At 40.9% G+C, this 22780-nt stretch overlaps 1 protein-coding gene across 3 annotated transcripts in view; it reads right to left on the bottom strand.

The window, feature by feature from the left end:
- BAIAP2L1 (BAI1-associated protein 2-like 1) overlaps positions 1-22780 on the bottom strand; it is a 109551-nt gene that overhangs the window by 5501 nt on the left and 81270 nt on the right. For 2 of the 3 annotated variants that reach the window (XM_008570054.1, XM_008570057.1), the window contains 9 exons: positions 14733-14794; positions 14557-14628; positions 12973-13110; positions 12214-12366; positions 9803-9970; positions 7920-8067; positions 5691-5925; positions 4830-4907; positions 3054-3234 (listed from right to left, as the gene is read on the bottom strand). In XM_008570054.1, coding sequence (XP_008568276.1) covers positions 3054-3234; positions 4830-4907; positions 5691-5925; positions 7920-8067; positions 9803-9970; positions 12214-12366; positions 12973-13110; positions 14557-14628; positions 14733-14794 — 1235 coding nt within the window. The remainder of the gene's footprint in view (positions 1-3053; positions 3235-4829; positions 4908-5690; positions 5926-7919; positions 8068-9802; positions 9971-12213; positions 12367-12972; positions 13111-14556; positions 14629-14732; positions 14795-22780) is intronic. The other variant, XM_008570055.1, reaches the window with a different exon arrangement.

Below are 22780 nucleotides of genomic sequence, written 5' to 3'. Positions count from 1 at the left end.
TTATTTTTATTTTTTTTTTATTTTTATTTTTATTTTTATTTTTTTTGTCTTTTTGTCTTTTTTCCGTGTCCGGCAACGGATTGCAACCCTCAGTGTTGCCCCCGTACCGGACCAGGGACCGGCAACGGGATCGCAAGCCTCGGTGTTGCTCCCGCGCCTCGCTCAGCCAGTGAGCGGGAACCGGTCTGTATATGGGATCCGAACCCTCGGACGGGAGCGCTGCCGCGCTTCCCAAGCGGCGCACTATCCAGTGCGCCACCGGGCCGGCCCGTTTTCTCCAGTTTTGACATCAACTGTCATGCTGACAGAATGGAAAAGCTCTCTTTTCAACAGATGTGTAATTTTTAGAAAATAATATTTGGAGTAATGTGGAATGATAAAAGTACGAACAATATATTGTGCAATGTGCTTATCTAAGAAGAGAAGCCAAAAAAAAAAAGAGAAGCCAAAGTCATTTTGAAAGTGATTTCAAAAGTTTCAACAGATGTGTAATTTTTAGAAAATAATATTTGGAGTAATGTGGAATGATAAAAGTACAAACAATATATTGTGCAATGTGCTTATCTAAGAAGAGAAGCCAAAGTCATTTTGAAAGTGATTTCAAAAGCTTGCATTTCCTGGATAAACACATGCTATTGTAGCCTCTGAGACAGCCTGTGTTCCAAAACTCCTTAAGGCTCATGCTAAAGCCCAGGGAACATTTTTAGAAGAGTATCCATATCACATAACTGAGAGACTCCAACTGTGCACTATACACAACTGAACACAAGCCACTAGTAACCAGTTTCTGCTGGGGGCAGAACTGTGAAGCCAACCCCAGCTTGGAAGCAGGGAGATGGCTTATGTTATGTCTACAGAAAGGACCACAATGACTGAAAAAAACTATGAAACTAGCAGCCAAAGTGGCATGAACTTAATTCTATCTGCTGCACGTGGACCACCAACTGTGTCCTGGGTGACGGCTCAGCAAAGAATGTGGTGACCTCACAGGCTGGGCAGGCTCTGGCTCCCCTGGCTCTGCTGCCTGGCCACTCTGTAGCCTCGGGCATATTCTCAGCTATGCAATCTTCAGAGTCCAATCCCTGGTTTCCACAGTCTGACCCTCACCTCCTGGCCTCCTTCCAATCCTCTCCACGCTGGCAATTATGCAACCTGGAGGGGATATCCCCAAGTCCTTCATTCCATTCATATCTTCACTGGCCATCTTACCCAGCGTGGCTTCCATGGTCTGGGACACCACAACCTCACTCTCACAAATACCTGAATTCCTCCTCCTCTGCCAGCACCGCCACCTTGGTTAACGCCCAACTGTCCTCTTCTTTTCTGAACCTTAGCAGCTGAAGGTCACTGGGGAAACATCCATATTGACTGGTTTCATTTTCAATCATGACCAAAAATTTGGAAAGGGTGCATGGTGTCACCCCATGTTCCTGCTACTCTTCTGTAGCATGCTCATGTTCACACTCTTCAGAACACCTGTGTTACAGCTTCTCTTTTTCCAAATTTGTTCACCGCCACTCTGCCCACCCCCAGCAGCAGATGATCTTCTTTCACCACTGAGAAAGCTGTCCCACAGGAACACCCATGCCTGCCCACTGGGCTGCACCTCTGCCATGCCTTGGCCTTGCTGCTGACCACAGTGGATGTGTGTCCCATCCTGGCCAGGCCAGCTCCTGCACCTGTGCTCTGGACTGTATGTCATCCTGTAATTATCACCTAGCTTTCTGTTACTCCAGCGTGCCAGGCATGCGCTCTCCTAAGGGTGTTTAAACTTTCTGTTCCATCTGTCTGATAAACACCTCCCTTTGACACCTGCATGGCTGACTCCTTATCATCAGGACTCTACTTAGATGTCACCTCCTCAGAGAAGTCCAGTGCTGTAGACACTGTCACGTGCTGCCCCATCTCCTCTGGACAGAACACAACTTGTGACATCCAAGTTGTCACCCCATCCCACTATCACCTCAGCTTGTTTTAAATCTCTGCATGGCTTTTATCATTGCTGTGTGTGTTTATATTTATTGCCTGCTTCCTACTGCTAGGACATAAGTTCCACAGGAGCCAGGACATACCAGTGCCTGGTGCTCAGGGGACTGACTGTTCACGGACAGCTGTCCAAGGGACAGCTGAAGTGACTCTCAGGCCCCATGTCCTCTACTTTCTTTCTTATGGGGTTGTTTAGGATTAAAGAGAATGTACATACAGTGTTCACACAGCTCCTGGCACAAAGTAAACACTTTCTCAAGAAAGATGAAGTTACCACTTTCAACCTTAAGCCTCCCTTCAGAAAACAATGTGAAAATGGAGAAAAATGCAGAAAAAGATGATTAAATTACTAAAAGACTGCAGGCATGACTAAAGGCAAGGAGAGATTAAAAATCTAATAAAACTCAGCAAACTGTGGACTTACTGTGTGCAAACTGTCATTGACAAGATAAAGTAAAAATAAAAGAAGGACTGAAGTTAAGGAGGTGAAAGGTTGTGTGATGAAGAAAAGAATCTAGAGGAATGAAGGACAAAATGCCCCTGCCTTGGGTTGAATGTCCCCCCAAAACCTAATACCCACCCACTGTAACTGTGGAGGGTGGGAAATCCTATTATAGCAATTGAAAAGTGGGGCCTTAAAGAGTTGATTAGATTATAGACCATGCCATAATGGTGGTCGTGGGTGTGGTGTGGAGGGCTTTAACAAGAGAGTGAATGAGGAGGTTACTCTCTGCTCTCTCTGATCTGCCATTTTCACAATGTGATACCCTGCTGTCATTGTCACCACCATCAAGACCCTCACTAGATGTATTCCCTGGCCTTTGGACTTCCCAGCCTCCAAAACTGTAGGCAATAAATTTTATTTTCTTTATAAAGTTCCCAGTTCCATGTATTTTGTTATAAGCAATAGAAACAGACTAATACAGCCCCCTACCCTACCCCCACCAGGGACACCACCTTCCTACTGGGGCAGAGCAAGATGGTTAAGGTAGAATAGTGGTCCATGCCTCCAGAGACTGTGGGATGTGAGGCTAGTACACAGGATGTTCTGCTGCGGCCTTACTCACCAGAGACGAGGTTTCTGGTTTGGACACTGGTGCTTTAAAGGTAGAAGTATTTTTGGCAACATCTACTCTCTTTTCTGCAGCTGCTCCCACGGACAGACATTCCAAGTAATCGGGTGGGGGGATGACGACACTGCTCTTCTCAGATAAGTTCACAGTGCTGATGCTTCTCATTGGCGTGGGGCTCAAAACCAAAAATTACAGAATACAAGTTAGATAAGGTCCTGCCATTGGAATCCCAAACATCCCCAATATCCAAGGACTATGATAACAATAGATTAGTAATCAAAAAGAGTGAGGGAGGAAGGGATAACACACACACACACACACACACACACACACACACACACACTATACATATCTATCTATATGAAATACTGTAACATTTTTACGGGTTTATAAATGCACATTCAAAAGAAATTCTTCAAAAGACATGAGAATGTCATAGACAGCATGAGGTTTTTTTTAAAAAAAAGACATGACAAAAGAAAAGGAGAGGAAACTGGTTTAATTGGGAGCTGACTCTTGGTTAATTTAATCTCAGGATATCAATAAGAAAGTGAAGACTATAGCAAAAACCTTGGCAAGCACTGAGCACTTAGAAAAAATTTTTAAAACTCAGAATTTTAACATCCTAAAAATAACACTTAGTTTTTATTTCATGGCCCAGTGGCATTTTGGCTGTTCTGCTAGGAATGAAGATATGTAGATGGTGACATGAAACACTGAGTAAGTATAATGGGTGGACCTGGGAGCATTAAGTGTGGTGCTCCAGGGTCTGCCTAGACATGGTAGGGTTATGGGGCTTCTCTAGGACAGGGAACGCTGTGGATGAGGCAGTTCAGGGTAAAGATGACCAGTTCAATTTGAATATGTCATTTCCTAGGGCCCCTGGAGCCAACTACAACTACCTAATACACATACAAATATTCACATCTAGGCCCAAAAGAGATCTTCCTGGGTGCTAGTCGTGGCTCTGCCACTTCTAGCTGTAGGTCCTTGAGCAAGTTATGACAACTTTTTGTGCCTCAGTTTTCTCACTTTTAAAGTGGGGACTTATCTCATAGGGTCGGTCATTGGGAGAATTAAATGAGCTAATCAATGTAAAGCACTTTGGATAGTCTCTAAGCTATAACTTATTATAATCTGGACTGGAATACAGATTTGGGGGTTATCAGCACAGAGGTGCTAACTGAAGCCCATCTGTATAGTTCAAGCCATGGGAGGTGACAGGATGGCTCTGTACGGACAAGGGAAAAGGACAAAGGATGGATCCCTGAGGAACATCAATGTTTAATCGATGGGCAGAATTGGGGCCTGCAGAAAAGACTGAAAAGGGATGGGTGGTGAGGTAGAAAGAAAACAAAGAGCACAAGGTCAAGAAATCAAGGCAGGAGAACATTTCGGAAAAAGAGTTCAACAGCATTAAGGGCTGCTAAGTAAGATAAAGATGGAAAACGTGTGCCTTGGATTCAGTGACCGGTAGGTGGTGGGAGACAGTGAGGGTGGTTTCAGAGGGTTGGAAGGAGAACAGGGTGAAAAGTAGGTGGTCTGGGTCACCTCTCTTCACAGCAGATGGGCAGTAAAGCCTGTGGACAACAGAAATCACAACAGGAACAACTAGAGGAGCAATTTCTATTTCTTACTATTCCACAGGAACTAAGCTTTCACCGTTGGGGTTTGCTACGTATCTGGGTTATAATTCTGCTATGCCTGAAAACATCAAGTCAAAGGTGAGTTTTCTGTGGCTGGGATGCCTGTGCCACATTCATACACTACCTTGGCATGGGCGTAGTCACTGTTTCGTTTGCATTTTCTTCCAGCAACTTTGTATACGATGATGGAAACCAACCCCTCCTGTAGGTGACGAGTGAGAAAAGAAGAGCTTTTGGTGGTATTAGCAATAGCCAAGTGAACACTACATACACTAAAGAATATCCTGATGATAGCTCAGGGGCAGACGGGTCCATTTTCACCATAAAGGCCCACATGTGGACAATGAAATTAAGGCTTTTAGAAATAAATATGTACCTCACACAAATACAGCACTATGTATTTTGTACATAACATTAATTTTACTTGGATTCCCATTTTTTTCACATTGGTTTTATTTTATACACCTGAATAATCTACATAGAAAACTGACTTAACTCAGTTACGTGCACATACTCATGAGGATAGCATTTAAACTATTTATGTGATAAATTTTTTTTTTCTTTTTTTAGCAGCTAGCTGGGAAGGGGATCTGAACCCATGACCTTGGTGTTATAACACTGTGTTCCAGCCAACTGAGCTAACTGGCCAGCCCCTATGTGTTAAATCTTAAGTATATCTGATATGCAGATTATCCTTGAGAAATCAAAAGTCACTTTTTTTTAAAAAACAAAAGAATATTTAAACCTACTTTCAAAGATGACTTCATATGATCTAATAATTTATTCATGCACCAAATTTATATATGCAGAGACATGCAGAAAATGGCCTAGGATCAAATAACTCCACTTAACTAAACTAGAACTAAACAATAAACTTTTGCTAAAATTCTAATATGTCTACAAAGACACTCTGCAGACAAATAGCCACTCTTGAAGTGAAGGGCTGTTTGGAATGTTGTGCAGCTGGCACCACGTGACGACTTACGTTTTGGAAGTGTCATGCTCTCCATAAAGCCAGCCATCCTTCTCCTCAGGGATGAGCAGTGTGATGACATCTCCCTGTGCAAAGCTAAGTAAGGTCTTGTTGGTGCCAGCAGTATGTGGGAAAATAGTCTTCACTTTCTGCTTTTTCATCATGTTCAGTCCAGTTGCAACCGAAACTGATCTCTGCAAACTGGGATCTTCTGAAGTATCTGTTAAAGTGAGCGTAGCCATAATGGCTTTTCAAAGAATGATAATCAGCAGGCAAGTTCAAACGAGCAAGCCCCAGAAAACCATCCGTTCCCATCTTGCCAACATGATCCTTCTGCACCAACTCCAATCGTGTCATATTTCCATGCCTTTATCATTGCTCGGATGGGACAGGGCCTTTGAGGAAATGGAGACAGCCCATGGCCTGAGGGCTTTCACAGTGCAGAGGAGGACCCCGGTGGCTAAAGGCCAGCTTTATTTATCGGCACTCTGATTTTAACCAGGATGGCTCTCTTTAGAGAGGCAAACTACTCCGACACCAAACTCCTCTGTCAATTTGATTCACAAAGGCAGGCTGAGGCAACAGTTCAAACCAAATTGAAAGAAAAGGAGAAAATTGGAAATGCAGATGTTCTGGCCACCCTGCCTGCTCAACTAACTTCTCATCCCTGAGCATGGTAAGCATGAAATGGAGTTCCGTTTATAGAGCCCTCACTAAGTGCCTGTCAGCGATCTCGATGCTTTACAGCCACTAGCTCACCCAGTCTCCTTCCAAGGAAGGCACTGTTACTATCCATACTGACAGCTGAGGGAACTGAGCCCAACAGAGTTCGCTGACTGGCCCAGGATCACACAGCTAGCAGATGTAGAGCCAGGAGCCAGAGGGGAGCAGCCTTGTCCCATAGCCTGCACGTGTAAGCACTGTGCTGCACAATTCATGTCTCAGTTCAAACACAGGCTGATAATTACCACTCCAGAAAAACGAAACTCTTCAGGTATTTTTTTTTTTCCACTCAAATTTTGCTAGGCTAGTACTACATGTGGCATATTTAATTTAAAGCAATACAAGACCTTCTGCTTTATTCTTGCAAATTCTTGATAATTACAATATAAACCTTGCTATCTCCCTAACATGCCACTAATTACCTCAGTAGTATTGAACCCACCAGGAATTTTTGCTTATCTTTTACCAACAAGAACCAGAATCATTTGAATGATTGGCATGCACACAATATTATATATTTTAACTATTTATTTGTTTGTTTGTTAATTAATTTATTTTTTGGTGGCTGGCCAGTAAAGAGATCTGAAATCTTGACTTTGGTACCAGCACCATGCTCTAACCAAGTGAGCTAACTGGCCAGCCCTAACTTTATATTTTATATAATTCACAGTACTTCAAGAAGGCAACTGACTACAGACTATCATGTTCCCCTGCTAAGCTATCCTAGTAATCATTCTACAAATCTTTTATCTTTTGCCCAACAGCTTCAAACACTATAATCTGGGGGATCTCTAGCACACAACTTGATTGCCACCACATTCAGACCAAAGGAGCCTATGAGAAACCCCACACAGTAGGGTCAGGCACCACAACATGGGTATCCAGGGTCCTAGGTGCCAGAGACTGTGTAGGAAGAGTGGGGCCTACCCAGTGAAGCAGCCCGAAATGTCTGCAAACAATAACCAGTCCCGATTAGTTGAAATAACAGTCAACAGAGTTAAGAAATTTAAACAGTTAGAACTTAAATCTTCAGAAAGCATAGGGTGCTCTGTTAGAGATGATAAAAATGCTGATTAGAATTCAAATTAAGCCTATTGGCAAGATTAATAATGATAATTTTGTCATACAAACTTTTATAGTTTGTTTTATTAAAAAATAAGTATTACAATTGCCACCAAAATATGGAACACAGTACGAAGCTATATGCATTCTATCACATTTATTTTTAAATATAACACCTCTCAATAGTATGTTTACTCTATGTAAACATCAATCAGTATATAGAATTAGTATGTGTCAAAGAAATATGTCACTTCTCAAAATGTCTTAAGGTCTAGATCTTTATTTTGTTCTGAGGTGTAAGCTCCTCAAAGCCAGTGCTGAACGTACATACCTACCATAACTTTTTTTTTTTTTTTTACCTCTACCTCATAATACATTTATCCAAAATATTTATTTTACAAATTATTTTTAAAATTTAAAAAGATATCTTAAAAGAAATCAAATGAAATCTCTTACCTGTTGAATTATTCATCTTTTCTGAATTCTGTGCAACTGTTGTTGGGTTATTAAACATATCAATCAAAGGACTGGTATATGCTTTGGCTGAAGGAGCTGGGGGCATCTTTAGTGAATATTTAGAAAGGGTGTCATAATCTTTCCCAACCTGTGAAAAATTCTATATTAGTCTAATATTAGTATAACACAGCAATGGAATTATACAGATTCCCAGGGCTGTTCTGTATCACACACTTTAAATTCCACCTTCTTCCCCAAATTCTCTTATTTGTTGGGCAATGCCCCATTTTGAATTATTTCAAGAATACCACACTTGAAGCAAATCCCAAACATATCATTTTAACTGTAAATAATAATCTACTTTTTAATTTCTAAGATCTCTAGTTGATTTTTCTTTGTGGATGTAATATCCTTTCATCATTGTCTTTTTTTTTTTTTTTCCCAGTTTTTGTTTTTTGGCAGCTGGCTGGTATGGGGATTTGAACCTTTGACCTTGATGTTATAACACTGCGCCCTTTCATCTCTTTCTGAAGATTTCTCTTCTGCCTGTTGACTTTGTTGCCTCCAATACCAGTCATTTAAGTTTTTTATTTCAGTGCCTCTTTTTATGATGTTGGTCTTCCTCACCTGTTCAGTGATTCTTGGCTGTCCATCTTCATATTCTATGACAGTCCATCCCTATTCTTCTTATTGTATATGATAGTCTGTACTTTGCCTTTTCTCATGACAACAGACCACCCATGGTGGGGAAGAGGCAAGATGCACTTCCAGGAGTGTGCCCCACCTCTTCAGTCAGAACACGCTGTTTGCCTAGTAGATGAAAGTCCTTGCTGCCTATCGTTCAGCACAAGTGAGACAAGGGGAAAGGACTGATGAACCCCCCAACCAACTACACAGAGATGCCCCAGTTCTCTCCCACTTCTTGTGCCCATCAGCTCTGAGCTCACTGCTCCCAGGAGTGGCTCCACCCTCTGCAGCAGTCTAGCCCTGAACATGCTTGGGGCTGAGGTTTCCTTCTATTTTGATTCTCCATTCACTGATACTGCCTTTCTCTCTTATAGAGATTCCTTCAGTGTTTCTGGTTTATCGACGACACCTTCTCTTATTTTCCCAAGTATTATAGATCTATTCTGTAGGTAAACAGCTGGTTTTTAATGTCTTTGCTGTCATTTCAGGGGGCTTTATATGGACAGGTAGGGTAGACCCATGTGTTCAAACTAGCTGCTGGATCCAAATCTCCACATGTTTACGAAAGGTAATAAAGCCCAGGTTCAAAAAACAGTAAACTCCAGTGCCTAAATCATTACCTTGAGTATTTTGGTGACTATTTTTCTCTGAAGTGCCTTATATTGTGATGAATGGCATCAGAGTTTTTCTCATTTATTCGCTAAGACATCTTCACTGGGAATAAACTTATAAAGCTGGAATCATTAAAATTAAAAACAGTAACAATAGGGGGCTGGCCGGTTAGCTCAGTTGATTAGAGCACAGTGCTGATAACACCAAGGTCCAGGGTTCTGATCCCTGTACCACCCAGCCACCCAAAAATAACAAAATCCAGTAACAATAAAATTTCCAAAACAAAGATAACAGTGCTAAACATAGTATAAGACATTTTCACAGCTAATTCCAAACCCGAAGGGAAGGGGATAAAGGAGAACATGAACTCGGGCTGGCCAGTTATCTCACTTGAGAGATTGTGGTGCTAATAACACCAAGGTCAAGGGTTTGGATCTCCATACCGGCCAGCCACCAAAAAATAAATAAATGAAGGGGAACTCACAGTTTCCACTAACAGAAGCACCTTGGTTCTTTGAGCAAATATGGCCCAAATAATATTGTAAACATATAATTGAAACCTGGAAGAGATAACTGGTTCCTACCATGTTTCTTCTCTCGATCATGGGTGAGGGCTGTGGTGTTCCAGATAGTGGGGTAGAGATTGGGGTCTTTATTTCTTCTATCATATTCATGATTTTCTCTGGTACTTTGGTGGCATCACTGCAGGTTTCCTGCCACCTAGGCAGTTTGGAATTTAGTAATTCTGCAGACTACAAATCCAAAAGAAACAAAACTAAGACAAATGTGCATTATTTGAAGAACTGAGAAAAATTACACCAAATAATATCATTGATAACTTATTACTGGCTTACCACCAGAAGTGTGGCAGTTCCAAGTTAAATTCAGTGAGTAGCTGGAGCATCTATGAGCATCTGCTGTGTCTTATTTTCTGAGAACATAGGTTCCAGCTCTAATGGAATTTATTCACGCTCTTAGTGTGAGTAGAGCTTAAGACTAATATGGGGATATTAAATGAGAATTATTAAATGATGAACTTATAAGAATAAGTTCAGAAACTAAAAGGGAAGGGCTGAGCAATCTATATAAATCCCCACTCTTTTCTGGGTGGCCCCAGAAATGCCAATAACTGCTTTCTTCCTTCCACTCCTTCTAAAAGCAGCACCTTCAGCATAGGAGATGTCCTTGACCTGAGAGGAACTGATTCATGCGTTAGACAACTGAATCAGATTCTGTCCCTGGGAAGTCCATCTGTGGGACAGGGGTGTAGTGTGGAAGACAGAGCTGAGGAAAGCCCCCTCCACAGGCCAATGGAGGCTTTGCAGAGCAGCTGGGCTGCAGAACAGAGATGAGATCCTGCAGCCCTAGAAGCAGAGGCAGCCCTCCTGCTCCCACAAAGCCTGGCTCTGCTTCTGGTAACTGGACTCCCAGAGGTTCCCTGAAGTCTTTCAGTGAACCCCCTTTTCCAGGGCTGCAGTCTGGTTGGAAAACGGAAGTAGGGGGGCTTTCCTGAAGCTATTTGCATGGCAATCACACTGTTTTTACTCAGACTCCATGTTTATCAGAAGTGGCTGAGGTGCTAATGTAAATCCTAGGAGAGGGCAAAGCCCTTCTCCCAAACCACCCCTGTCTCCAACTGTTCCCCTGACACACTGGGGCAATGCTACACCACGGACCAATTGCTTGGGCCTGCTTCATCTAAGAGCCACTGAAAGGACTGAGATACTTTAGCTGGGATAAGGGATATGACAAAAGCGGTTTTCAGATAGTTAAAGAAACTTCTGGTACAGAAAGCTCTGGTTTGTGTCACTCTACGAAGCATAACTGGGACTGAAGGTTAAGTCCAAGAAAGACTTTGACAACAACTAGAGCTCTCTAAATATAGGACAGCTGCCTCATGGTGGGGTGTCGCCATTGGAAGAGAGCTTTAATGTTGCTTCCACCCCTCTCCAGCCTCTGACCCTCCACAGCAGGATGCCTTCACCATGGAAACAATTTTCTAAAGCTAACTTGACACTGTTGAAACCAGTACAGATACCAAAGTGATCATCCAATACAGCAATTCTTTCCTTTGCTGTAACAATTTGAGATCTTAGGTATTTAGATTGGGTAGAATTAAATATTCCTTAAAGTTGCAAAAACTTTATTGAATACTGTATATAACATATGCATACATACAAGGCTCTTCTCCATTGAAAAAAGAAACTTGACATATATTCAAGCTCTTGCAAAGCTTCTCATATTATGAAGCCCTCTTTAAATTACTTTATTATGAACAAGAAATATTTGACCTCAATCAGTGCTAGTTTCGGATGCTTACATAGGCTTGATAGAATTCATGACTTAAAAAAACAAAGAGGAAAAGAAATTTAACACATGCTGTGTAATGATTCCTGGGGTCTAACCCCGCAGCTGCATATGTTGGAAGGAGGCGATAAAGCCATTCAATTGAGGGATTATGAATGAACACCTTGGAAGGAAGGAGCAAGTAACAATGACCAGCTATCCCAATGTGTGTGAATGGGAGTCTGTGGCTTGGGGCAGAACTGACCCCCCATACACAGATCCCCAAGGTGAGTTTCTCAAACCACTCAGGTGGGCTTGACCTGGTGCCCACTGGGACTCACCTCTGACTCTGGTAAAGACACTGATGCTGAGGATACCTCAGAGAGAGTCTGAGAAAAGCTCACTCATAAGTTAGAAAAGGAAAAAGGTGCCATTTCTCTATTATAAAGCATTATTTTATGAAGGATTTTAAATGTGGATTTCTTATTAAATTAATTAAATATTATAAGCAGAAATTTGATCATTTCATCTTTATTTCTAGGAGTTTACATATTCAGGTTGCCCAAAAACTGTTTCTTTGGAATCTTTTCATTGGCAAAATAGGCCTGTTGCTTTATATTGGGCATATATGGAAGGTGAAGCATCTTAAGGGCATTTAATATGAAATAAAGTCATTAATACAGTCAAAACAGTTTGTCGTCGCACCCACCTGTAAGTGATGATAATGTATGTGATTTGCAAAGCTACAGTGTTTGTCAACCAGAAAGCAGAAGCGCCTTTTCTCTTCAAGTAGAGCTTCTTTGCAACCATCTGCAATAAATTTCTGGATTTCACTCTGGCGAGAAGTAACGGTCTCTACATACTAGGAAAATAAATAATAATTATACGAGTATGACATGAGGTATCAGATAGCTGCACAGCCTGACATTTATCTTCTGCCACCTTTACACTTGGTTCACTTTGATTATGGAATAAATACTAAATGCAGATACAAATTAGATAAAATAAGCTTGTAACCTGTCTTGAGTTGATATCCTCGTGAAGATCCCTGACTCAAGTGGGGAGAGAAGTTGTCAAAGGCTTTACATTTGCACAAAATATTACTTTGTGCTCCAGGGAAATGATCATGTTCTACTGGAAAGCACCAATGCCAACCACATGATTTAACCTGAGCCTCATTTTCCTCATCTGTAAGATGAGGACAGTAACGCTAATTATGGAGAGTCCCTTCTCTTCCCTGAACTAAGAGAAAATGCCAATGTTTTTAGGAGGACACTGACTAATTTTTCTTAAGTTCAGAAAACTCTGCAGCCTTCAGCTGTTACTAAGTCAAAATATTTATTTCTAACCTCAACAGCAGCACAACAGCAAGTGGATAAAGTACTGGCTGACCGAGGTAAGCAAGCCTCCCCTTAAACCATACAAATGATCAACAACAAAGGATAATAAAATACGCAGAGAAGTTCACCTCAATTTCTTTGTGTTCATATTTTAGTGCATTTCGTCCTCCTTGACTTTTCCTTCTAATCTTCTTCAATTCAGCCTGAGATTTCTCCAAAGAATCTAATTTATTCCGGTGTTCTGTTTGGTATCTTTTCAGAGTTGCCTGTAAGTTAAATGTGCTTATTTTACTGCGACACCACAGAAACTGTTATGCAGTCACTTTTGCTCACATGTCCACAATGTGTGGCTGACCAGGGCCCTGACACCCACACTTCACACAGCCCCACCCTAGCGGGGGCACTGACACCCTCAATTCACATGCCCTCCCCTCCCCCCACTCAAATTTAACTTCACAGCTTTGTCTGTTCTTAAATATCCTGTTTATATGAGGGGACCTTGACCAGAAGGCAGCTCTTTGAGGACAACTGTCTTCCCTTTTATTCCTTCTTCCTCAAAGACTTTTGGACACTGGGTGGTCAGTAAGTGCTTTGGTGAATAAATAAAATTAAATCACATGTTCCTGGCTGTTTTATGATTTATGATTTCGAGAAACAGAATGAACAAGTGCAATCGCTTATGGTTATTTTGGGTGCCGCATAGCAAGGTTTTTTGTTTGTTTTTTATTGTGGCTGGCCAGTACAGGTATTAAACCCTGGACCTTGGTGTTATTAGCAACATATACAGCAGAGTTTTGAAGAACACATGGTCTGCAGCTTAACGGACAAGGTTAGAATTCTAGCTTCATCCCTCATTACCTGAGTAATCTCAGCAATTACTTAATTTCTCTAAAATCCATGTTTCCCCTCTAATCTTTAAAGTAAGGATAATAAGGGTATCTACGTTATGTGATTTTGATAGAAATAAAAGTCAAAGTATGTGAAGGGCTTGGGATTAAACACCTTGGCATTAAACACCTTCAGCAGCTGTCCGTGGTCCCGTGGCCTCCCTCAGCAGTGCACAGAGTACATGTACACGCAGGCAGCAGTCCTAGTGAGAACCTCAGAGGAAGGATGATTTCAGGGTAACCCACACAGCTTATTGCCACATGGGGGTTTTGGTGAGAAGAAAGGAGACTTTGAGTAGCAAAAGAAAGTACTCTACAGCAGAAAGGGAAGATGGAAAGAGTCCTGTGTACTGGGGGCAGAGGGCCAGGCTGAAGGAGACCTACAGAAAACTCTCCTAGAATGGACAACACTGAGTGACAGTCAAGCGACACTATGCAGGAGAGGTCTCTGCAAATTGGACCCAGGTAGTGTTCTCCCATTCATGACTCATGTCCTAAAGGGCTGGTTTGTGAAAGCAATAGTTGTATTAACAAAGACACAGATGCCCTATCATATGTGTGTTCTCTGAAAACAATGCTTTCTGGAAGCAGTGTGAGTTCTTGCAATATATACATTTTTAATGCTTTTTAATAAATATCATAAATGTTAGCAAAAATGAGCTCACTAAGCCCAAAGAGACATTGTGGGTTTTATGCATCCAAGTATGTATCAACACCAAGTTCCAATCCTATTTGCTGTTGTTGAATAAACAGTGGGAAAGTTCTCCTCGGGTTGAGAGATAAGGCACCCTGGGGCTGGGGGTGGAGGAAAACCATGTTACTTACATTCATATATTTTACATCAAGTTCTATCTTCTTCTCCAGCTCATGTATAATCTCTTTATGGAATTTTTTGAACTGTTAACAAAAGAGAATAAAAAAATTCCAGATTCGAGACTTTAAGCAATATAAATTTTAAAAAATAAAACAAATATGTGAATATAAAAAAAAAGTTCACATACATTTTCATCAAGACTGTCATTGAGTTTCTTGTGAGTATTCGAAATGTCTATGAGAACATGGCCTGTAAACAAAACCAGATATGTTAGGAGAAAAAGCTATTACATAGTGTGTAAAGATATTAAGGAAAGTAAAACAGTGGAGGGAAAGATAGTACAACTCTGCCCTCAAATCTTTTTTTTTTTTTTTTTAAAAGATGACCGGTAAGGGGATCTCAACCCTTGGCTTGGTGCTGTCAGCACCACGCTTAGCCAGTGAGCAAACCGGCCATCCCTATATGGGATCCGAACCCGCGGCCTTGGTGCTATCAGCACCGCACTCTACCGAGTGAGCCACAGGCCGGCCCTGCCCTCAAATCTTTAAGCATCATGACCTGAGACCCATCAGGAACACGGAATGGGTCCCTATGGCAAGTTCCACAGGGACATAACTGAAATTAAACCTAACTCTATGACATTGTTAGTCAAAAGAATGCCAACTTTGTCTTCAAGTTCACATTGTCCTTTCTGTATTTACTGGTTTCCTAGGCTGAATTCTATATATCTGATTTAATTTTGAAATTCTCTTACAAGAGATTACGTTGGTCATCATAGTAACTAACTATAGGAAAAAATGATTTATTTTTATCTAATCCCCAGAGTAATCTGATTATTTGTCAGGCATAAGAGATAAAGGCTATTTTCTTTTTCTTATATTAGTTCTTATATTGTTCCGGAAAATATGAACGCCAAGGGAAACTGCAGCAGGGACAGTGTTCTGCCTTGTATCTCGTGGGATTAATTCTCTGAACAAGTACAGTCACATGACAAGAGAGAATGTTCCAGGACAAAGAAACCTCAGTCCAGAAAGCAGCAATAAGATTGCTTGGTTTGGAAAGCATATCTCTTTTGCAGTCAGTGGCAGTGTGCTAATTCTCTGCCACTTTTCCCTGATAAAGGTGAGCAAGAGCCTCTCTCTGCCAACTTATCTACATGAACCACATGGGTCTGGCACCTAAGAAACAGAAGAAACATGCAGAATCATTTAGAACCCCCACCACCATCAAACCATACAAAACAACAAAATGTGCTAGGTGGATCACCCTACAGTTTAGTGGCGAGATAAAATTCTTGTGGTGAAATGAAAGGCTGTAGATGAGAAAGAATAAAAATTAAGACTGTGGTAGAATATGGAGAAAGAATATAGACTAGACCACAGCCTCAGCTATGATTTCTATACAAATAATTCTACCATGCCTTGTTCTAGAAACACTTGAAGACACCTGACTCTCAAATTGCCAGCCCAGGCTTCCTCTCAACTTCAGACTCAGAAATTCAACCCCCTCCTGAACACGTCCACCTGGATGTCCCATTAGGCACCTCATATTTAACATGTCTGAAAGTGAACTCACCAGCTACCCCATATTCTCTAACCCCAGCTCTTGGCTGGTAACCAGCCAGTCACAAGGGGTCAACATCCTGCCTATGTGTCATACTCAATGACGAAGACTTACTCCCTTGTGAGTATCATCACTTGGGTCACCTCTAGGGTAGAACTCTGCCCCTTACTCTTCCTGCTTCCTTGCCAGCCCTTCCTAAACTCTGTTTTCCCTTCCCTGCCCAGGAGAGAAAGCATGTGGGAATGACATGTGAAGTCTTGAAGACATGTTCACCCAATAATCTGTCCCACCAGAGGCAGAGGAGGATTCTCTACCCCCATTCTCCACCCCCACTCAAACCCTGCCAGCTGGACCCCTTAGGAGGCTCTCATTCTCCACCTCGCCCCCACCTCCCCAATACCTGGTTCAAGCCCTTGTCATCTTTCTTGACTTCCAGCTTGCTCTCTTCTGGATCATCTTCCTCACAAGTGCCAGGGATCTTTCCAACATGCAAATGTAACATGCCACTCCCCTCTATCCTTATGGTGTCTTAGACAAACCAGCTCCTGAGCACCACATCCAAAGTCCCCCATGAACAGTTCTGCCTAAACCATGGCAGGTGGTGGGGACATAATCTCCTTTAAGTATATCACCTTGTAAGGTTATACGTTGTGAAGTTATGGGCATATAACCTAGTCCCTAAGCACCATGTGATTTTAGGAAGCTCTTACAGTATAGCTTGCTGTATAAACCTGAGGCGGCCAGGGCAGAACCATCCCCAGCACTCAGGGCTCCACCCACCAAGCTAGCAAGCTTCCCACTCTACAGCCTTAATGATTTTTTTTTTTTTTTAAAGATGACCAGTAAGGGGATCTTAACCCTTGACTTGGTGTTGTCAGCACCACGCTCAGCCAACGAGCTAACCGGCCATCCCTATATAGGATCCGAACCCGGGGCCTTGGTGTTATCAGCACCGCACTCTCCTGAGTGAGCCACGGGCCGGCCCCAGCCTTAATGATTTTGACTTCATTCTCCTATAACTCAATATGAAAAAACAAACAAGCCAGAATTTTTCACAAAAGAAATCCTCATATGGCCAAGACTATAATTACATTAAAATGTCATTTTATATAGTCATTTCAGATATTGAAATAATCTGAGTTACTTTCTATCTATTTTAAATCCATAAACAATTCCTCATTCAAGATAAACAACAATAAAATCCACTTAAATTATTTGAAAATCAAGCACTATTCTTGGTAAGTCAGATCTACTTAAAAAAATAAATGTCTAAAAATAGTTTTGCTTAAATCAATCAGAGTGATTCAGGCTAGAAGGAAGGTATTCAGTTTTTCTCATACTGTTCTCTTTCATGAAATTTATTTCTACCACCTTAAATAATGTGGAACTCTGAGAAATCAGAGTGATTCAGGCTAGAAGGAAGGTATTCAGTTTTTCTCATACTGTTCTCTTTCATGAAGTTTATTTCTACCACCTTAAATAATGTGGAACTCTGAGAAATGTGCTGCCAAAACCAAAGTTTGTGCTGGTGCAGACACTCTTGTGGATGCCACCACCACTGAACTTGGTGCTCCGGCCTTGGCAGCCCCAGCTCCGCTGCACACCCTCATCACGCTCCACATTCTGCCCGTGGTTTCTCTGCAGCACTGTGGAGAGACTCAGTGAAACAGCTCATTCACTCTGAGGGCAGGAAGGAAACACCTGACCTTGTTGTTCTTGTCCCTCAAATGCTGGCTTCACAGTGGCAGCCACTGAGTTCTCGGTCATAAAAAGGATTAAAACACATCTTGGCTATGATTATGCAAGCTGCCAAAAATGTATCTTGAAACAAGATGAAAACAGCCTTTATGTTCAATCTGCAGAAGTTTAATCTTAAATAGAGCAAGTGTTACTTTATATTTGAAATGTTATGTCACATATGTTTATTTACTATTTGTCCTGTAACCTACTTTTTCATAAACCACATTTGAGAAGGGAAAAAAACTCCTGAAAACATTTGAGGGTGGAGTCGAGAAAGCGCAGCCCAGATTCAAATGGAGCAGAACTAAGTACATACCCCAACAGGATTCAGCTTATTGATCCCAGAAATTTACACCACCCTGTGCACTGGGATCAATTGTTTTCTTTTTTCCCCTTTTAGGTTTTGAGTTGACATTCTGGAAAGGAACTCATAGTAATTACAGTAATGTGACTCAGTCTGAACAAATTATATTCTTAAATGTTAATATTAAAGGACTTTAGATTAAGCATATACATTTCAAAATCATGAACTCAACATTAAAAGACAATGTCTACCATCAATTTTCTCAAAATTCATACAAATAATGGCTAATAGTGGTATCACTCTAATTTTAGAAACTATGAACAAAATTTTGGACAATATTATATAAAGATATGCATTTAGCCAATGGGCAGTATGGACTTAAAATGTTAGATAACAAAATTTAAAGAATATTACTGGTATGAACACATACAAGGTTTTCATTTGAAATATAATCATTGGACTACTAATACATTTTCAAATAGGTAATTCTTCGTCACTTCACAGTATAAATTTACAGAAATCAGATGGAGACTACTAATGGACTCAAGTAGCACAGAACATGTGCTGAACATGTAGGCATAGATTCTTTCCATTTATATTTGATCATGGATAACCAGAATACACTTATTTCCAGAGAGCACAGAGCGATGACTGAGTCATATGCTACTTCCTACGTGTTACTACATGTGGAATCAGACAATAAAATGACAGAGTGGAAGCCAACAAACTTCTGACCCAAAGGTATATTGTAGAGATTAAAGTAAAACTGACCAAAAATGTCACTGAAAAAAGGACCGAATTTTTCTGACAATTTTCCAAATATCAAATGTGGTGAGATGAAAATATAATGGAAGTAAAAGCTAACTACACACAGGATATGTTAAATAAGCAAAGTATGTACTCTGAAGATGAGAGTCACTCACAATGAAATTGTGCAGAGGCAGATCTGTAACCACAAACATGTGACCAAACTTGAAAGGCTTTGCCAGCTTCTAAGAATAGCTCTCAATGACTGTCCACCTGCAGTCCCTGGATGAAGCTAGAGGTGCTCTCCTCCAAAAGTTACTGCTGTCTTAATCAACTTTAGTGTTATACTTCTAATTAACATCTTGCACAAAGAGTATAATTATTCTACCATCATGCTAAAAATAAACAAATAAATAAATAACAAGGGGGTATGTCACAAGAGCCAGCTTGAAGAAGCTACCACTGCCCAAATACGGGACAGGTTGAGTGTCAAAATAGTTAAGGACAGTAATAAATTATAAATCATTGAAAAATCTAGGAATCTGTGAGTCCACAGCAATAATAAATACATTAAAAAAAAGAAGGAAAGAAAGGGCTGGCTGATTAGTTCAGTTGGTTAGAGTGCAGCCTTGTAACACCAAGGTCCAGGCTTCAGACCCCCATACTTGGCCAGCCACCAAAAAAATGGGGATAATGGAAAGCTCTCACTAAAAGTAGAATGCCCAGTGCCAATCAACAAATGAAGAAGTGTTAAGAATTGGAAAATCATTTTACAACCATCACGGTAAAGGTTGGTTTGGGCAAAACTCCACTAATAGATGCTAAATCTAGGATACAAGTGTTGATGAGGACCAAGATATTTTCATAGTCTGAATGTGTTTCCCCATAGATTGCCTATTAGTAGCAATAGAAAAAAATATTAACTATACAGTGTAGAAATCAGACAATACATTCACTGGACATCCAAAATTAATGTCATAAATAAGAGGAAAATGAACATTGTGTGTCCAAATTTGATACCCAATGGACACAAAATGACTTGGATAGCATTCCAGCCAAGTATTTATCACCTGAATCCAATCACGAAGATCTGGCATTTGAAAGTTAAGATCTTGTGTTCCTGTCTTCTCATACCCCTTTAGCATTTCTGATACAGGTTTACCCCAATACCAATTCTTTATTGCAACATTAAATTTATTTACTTATTTTTGGAGAAAAATAAAATGATTTTATCCTACTCTGGTGGTTAATTTACTGGTGGTTGATGGAGGTAAGGGAGGGATAAAGAGGTGTCTTGATGGGAAGAATATCAATGCTCTACAGTAAGATCTCTGGCAATCTCAATCTTAGAAAATACTAGACATGGTCAAAGACATGAAGGTGAAAAGTCCTCCAAACTAGACAAAAATTGCAGCCACAAACCCAAACTTTTTTTCTTGGAGAGTGGGACTCCTTTTAGACACAAAACAAATAAAGCCTAATTTTACATATAAGTCTAGAATAGGTTGCCTAAAGGACATTACTGCTTATTTCTCAGTAACAGAACATAGGATCTTTAGGAAGAAGAGCTCATGCAGAAGATGAAAACGCTGGTTAAGGAGGCTGGAGAAGAGCCAGGGACTGTGAAAGTGAAAAGACTAGAAGCATCTTCAGAAAGTGGGGTGCTCTGGGCCATCTTAACATCCACAAAGGACTCAAGGGACATGAAGACTGGGCAAAGGTCAAAGCATCTGCAAGAACATACAATGGCAACAGGTTTCTTAGAACCTATGCACAACTGGGAAGTTATTTAACTTCTTGCCAAGCAATCTCATGGAGCCTCAATATCCTCATCTGTGTAGAGTACCTACATCACAGGCTTGGATGAATACAGTGCTTTCCAGTGCTCTGGAGAAAAATACTGGCTGCTAAGGTGAGTCCAGACACAGGTAGCAAATTAGTTCAGTAATACATCATATACACCAACAGAATGGACCCCCACGCTCCTCAACAAGCCATTTTCTGGGTGAGTACTTGTTTTCTGGAAATAAAATCCACACATTAGGTTGTCCAGCTTATAATTAGTCAGCATATTGTGTGGGGGGCGGGGTTTGTACTTTACAAATATAAATTTATATATTCTTTGTATGCTTAAAATGTTTCAGAATAATTCTTAAAAAAAGAAAACATGGGAAAAACAGACACCTACCTATTCTAAACTCAGCTCAGCACTCCTTCTCTCATCTCCTTTCTTCCCCCATTCCCCCAGGGTCCCCAAAGGAAAGACTGTCAATCTCCTATTATTTAAGAGCACACACTTGTAGAGTATACTCTCCTTTCCTCTACCTCATTGCCTTTTACAATATTAAACAGAATAATTAACACCTCAGTTTTAAGTAATGACATTTCTCCTATGGTTTAAATGTTATCCATCAGTATTGATCCCTTAGAGAACATACACAGCTGGCCACTATTTGTTGCAAAAAACCAATTGCAAGGACACTTCTGGTTTCTGCTCCAACATGTAAGGAACTTAGAGGTTGTGATAACTAAAAAATCTGCTCTGAACAGGTCAGCTAAATTGTAGTGCCTTGGGAGATCCGGGATAAGTCAGAAGTCATGTCCCATGTCCTAGAAAATGTTATCATAAGACCATTTTAACTTAAAGCAGACATACTGGCACCAGGATAGTAATAAGATAACCCAGAATGCTGCTTATAACCCTTACCCTAGATCCAGGCATGTACGATGTAATTTACTATGAAGGTACTTCAAAAAGTTTGTGGAAAAACAGAATTGAAAGATAATGCAATCTTTCTATGAACTTTTTGAAGCCCTCTTGTAACAATCCCAAATCTATATGTCATGTACAACCAACAGAAAAACTGATGTAATGATAAGGTGGGGAAGGGGAAGCTGTCCTCTTCTCTTCCTCCTTTGATTCTTCCCTCTTCTTGTGATTGTAAAATGCTAAGCTCTGCTGGTCCCCTTCAGAGTGTATTTCTCAGGGTGACCTGACCTATGTGTTTCCCTGGTTGTAATCATCATGCTTGCTCAATAAATCCTATGCTTTATATGCACAGTTTCTTTTAGTTCGACAGTCATCACTCTCTTACTTACAACAAGAAACAAGCTAAACAAACTGAAACAAGCTAAACTGAGAAACACAACTCTTCCGAGACTCATCAGAGAATTAAGTTCACCAGGTGAACTGGATCTGCCCTGAATACTGGAGAGACAGGCTGTTACAGAGAATCACAGTTTACTGGGAATGAAAACCAATGCTGGAATTGCTGCTGGCTCAGTACGAAGAAGTTTGAGAGTTAAAAACTCTAAGGAGCTCAGTCTTTGAGGGGGTCCCTACACTTTTATCAATTTTACCTCTAGAAGTCCCACCAGGGTCTTATTGTGAAGATGGGAGAAAATTCCCTTGGGGCTTCTGGTAGGGGTAAAGAAAAATAACCATTTTGAAATATGCCCAGAGCTTATTCTGTTTTCCGCAAGGAAGACTAGCCCTCAAGGGAAATTACATTTATGAAGCCTTATCTGACTTGGAGAAGGACCATTAATAGGGTCTTATTGTGAAGATGGGAGAAAATTCCCTTGGGGCTTCTGGTAGGGGTAAAGAAAAAATAACCATTTTGAAATATGCCCAGAGCTTATTCTGTTTTCCGCAAGGAAGACTAGCCCTCAAGGGAAATTACTTTTATGAAGCCTTATCTGACTTGGAGAAGGACCATTAACTAATTCCAGCCCCCCTTTGGCCTTACTGTATCATGTAAGGGGAGGAAAAGGCCCTTCAGAAAGTCATATCCCAGGTACTATGGCCTACCAACCCCCCCACAAAACAAAAAGTACAGAAATTTAAACATATGATAATGTGCTCCCCCCCCCCCCCCCCC

The sequence above is a fragment of the Galeopterus variegatus genome, unplaced genomic scaffold (assembly GCF_000696425.1).
Source record: "Galeopterus variegatus unplaced genomic scaffold, G_variegatus-3.0.2 Scaffold566, whole genome shotgun sequence".
Lineage (NCBI taxonomy): Eukaryota > Metazoa > Chordata > Mammalia > Dermoptera > Cynocephalidae > Galeopterus > Galeopterus variegatus.
The sequence above is the reverse complement of the archived record's forward strand: the minus strand, read 5'-3'. Positions and strand labels throughout refer to the sequence as shown.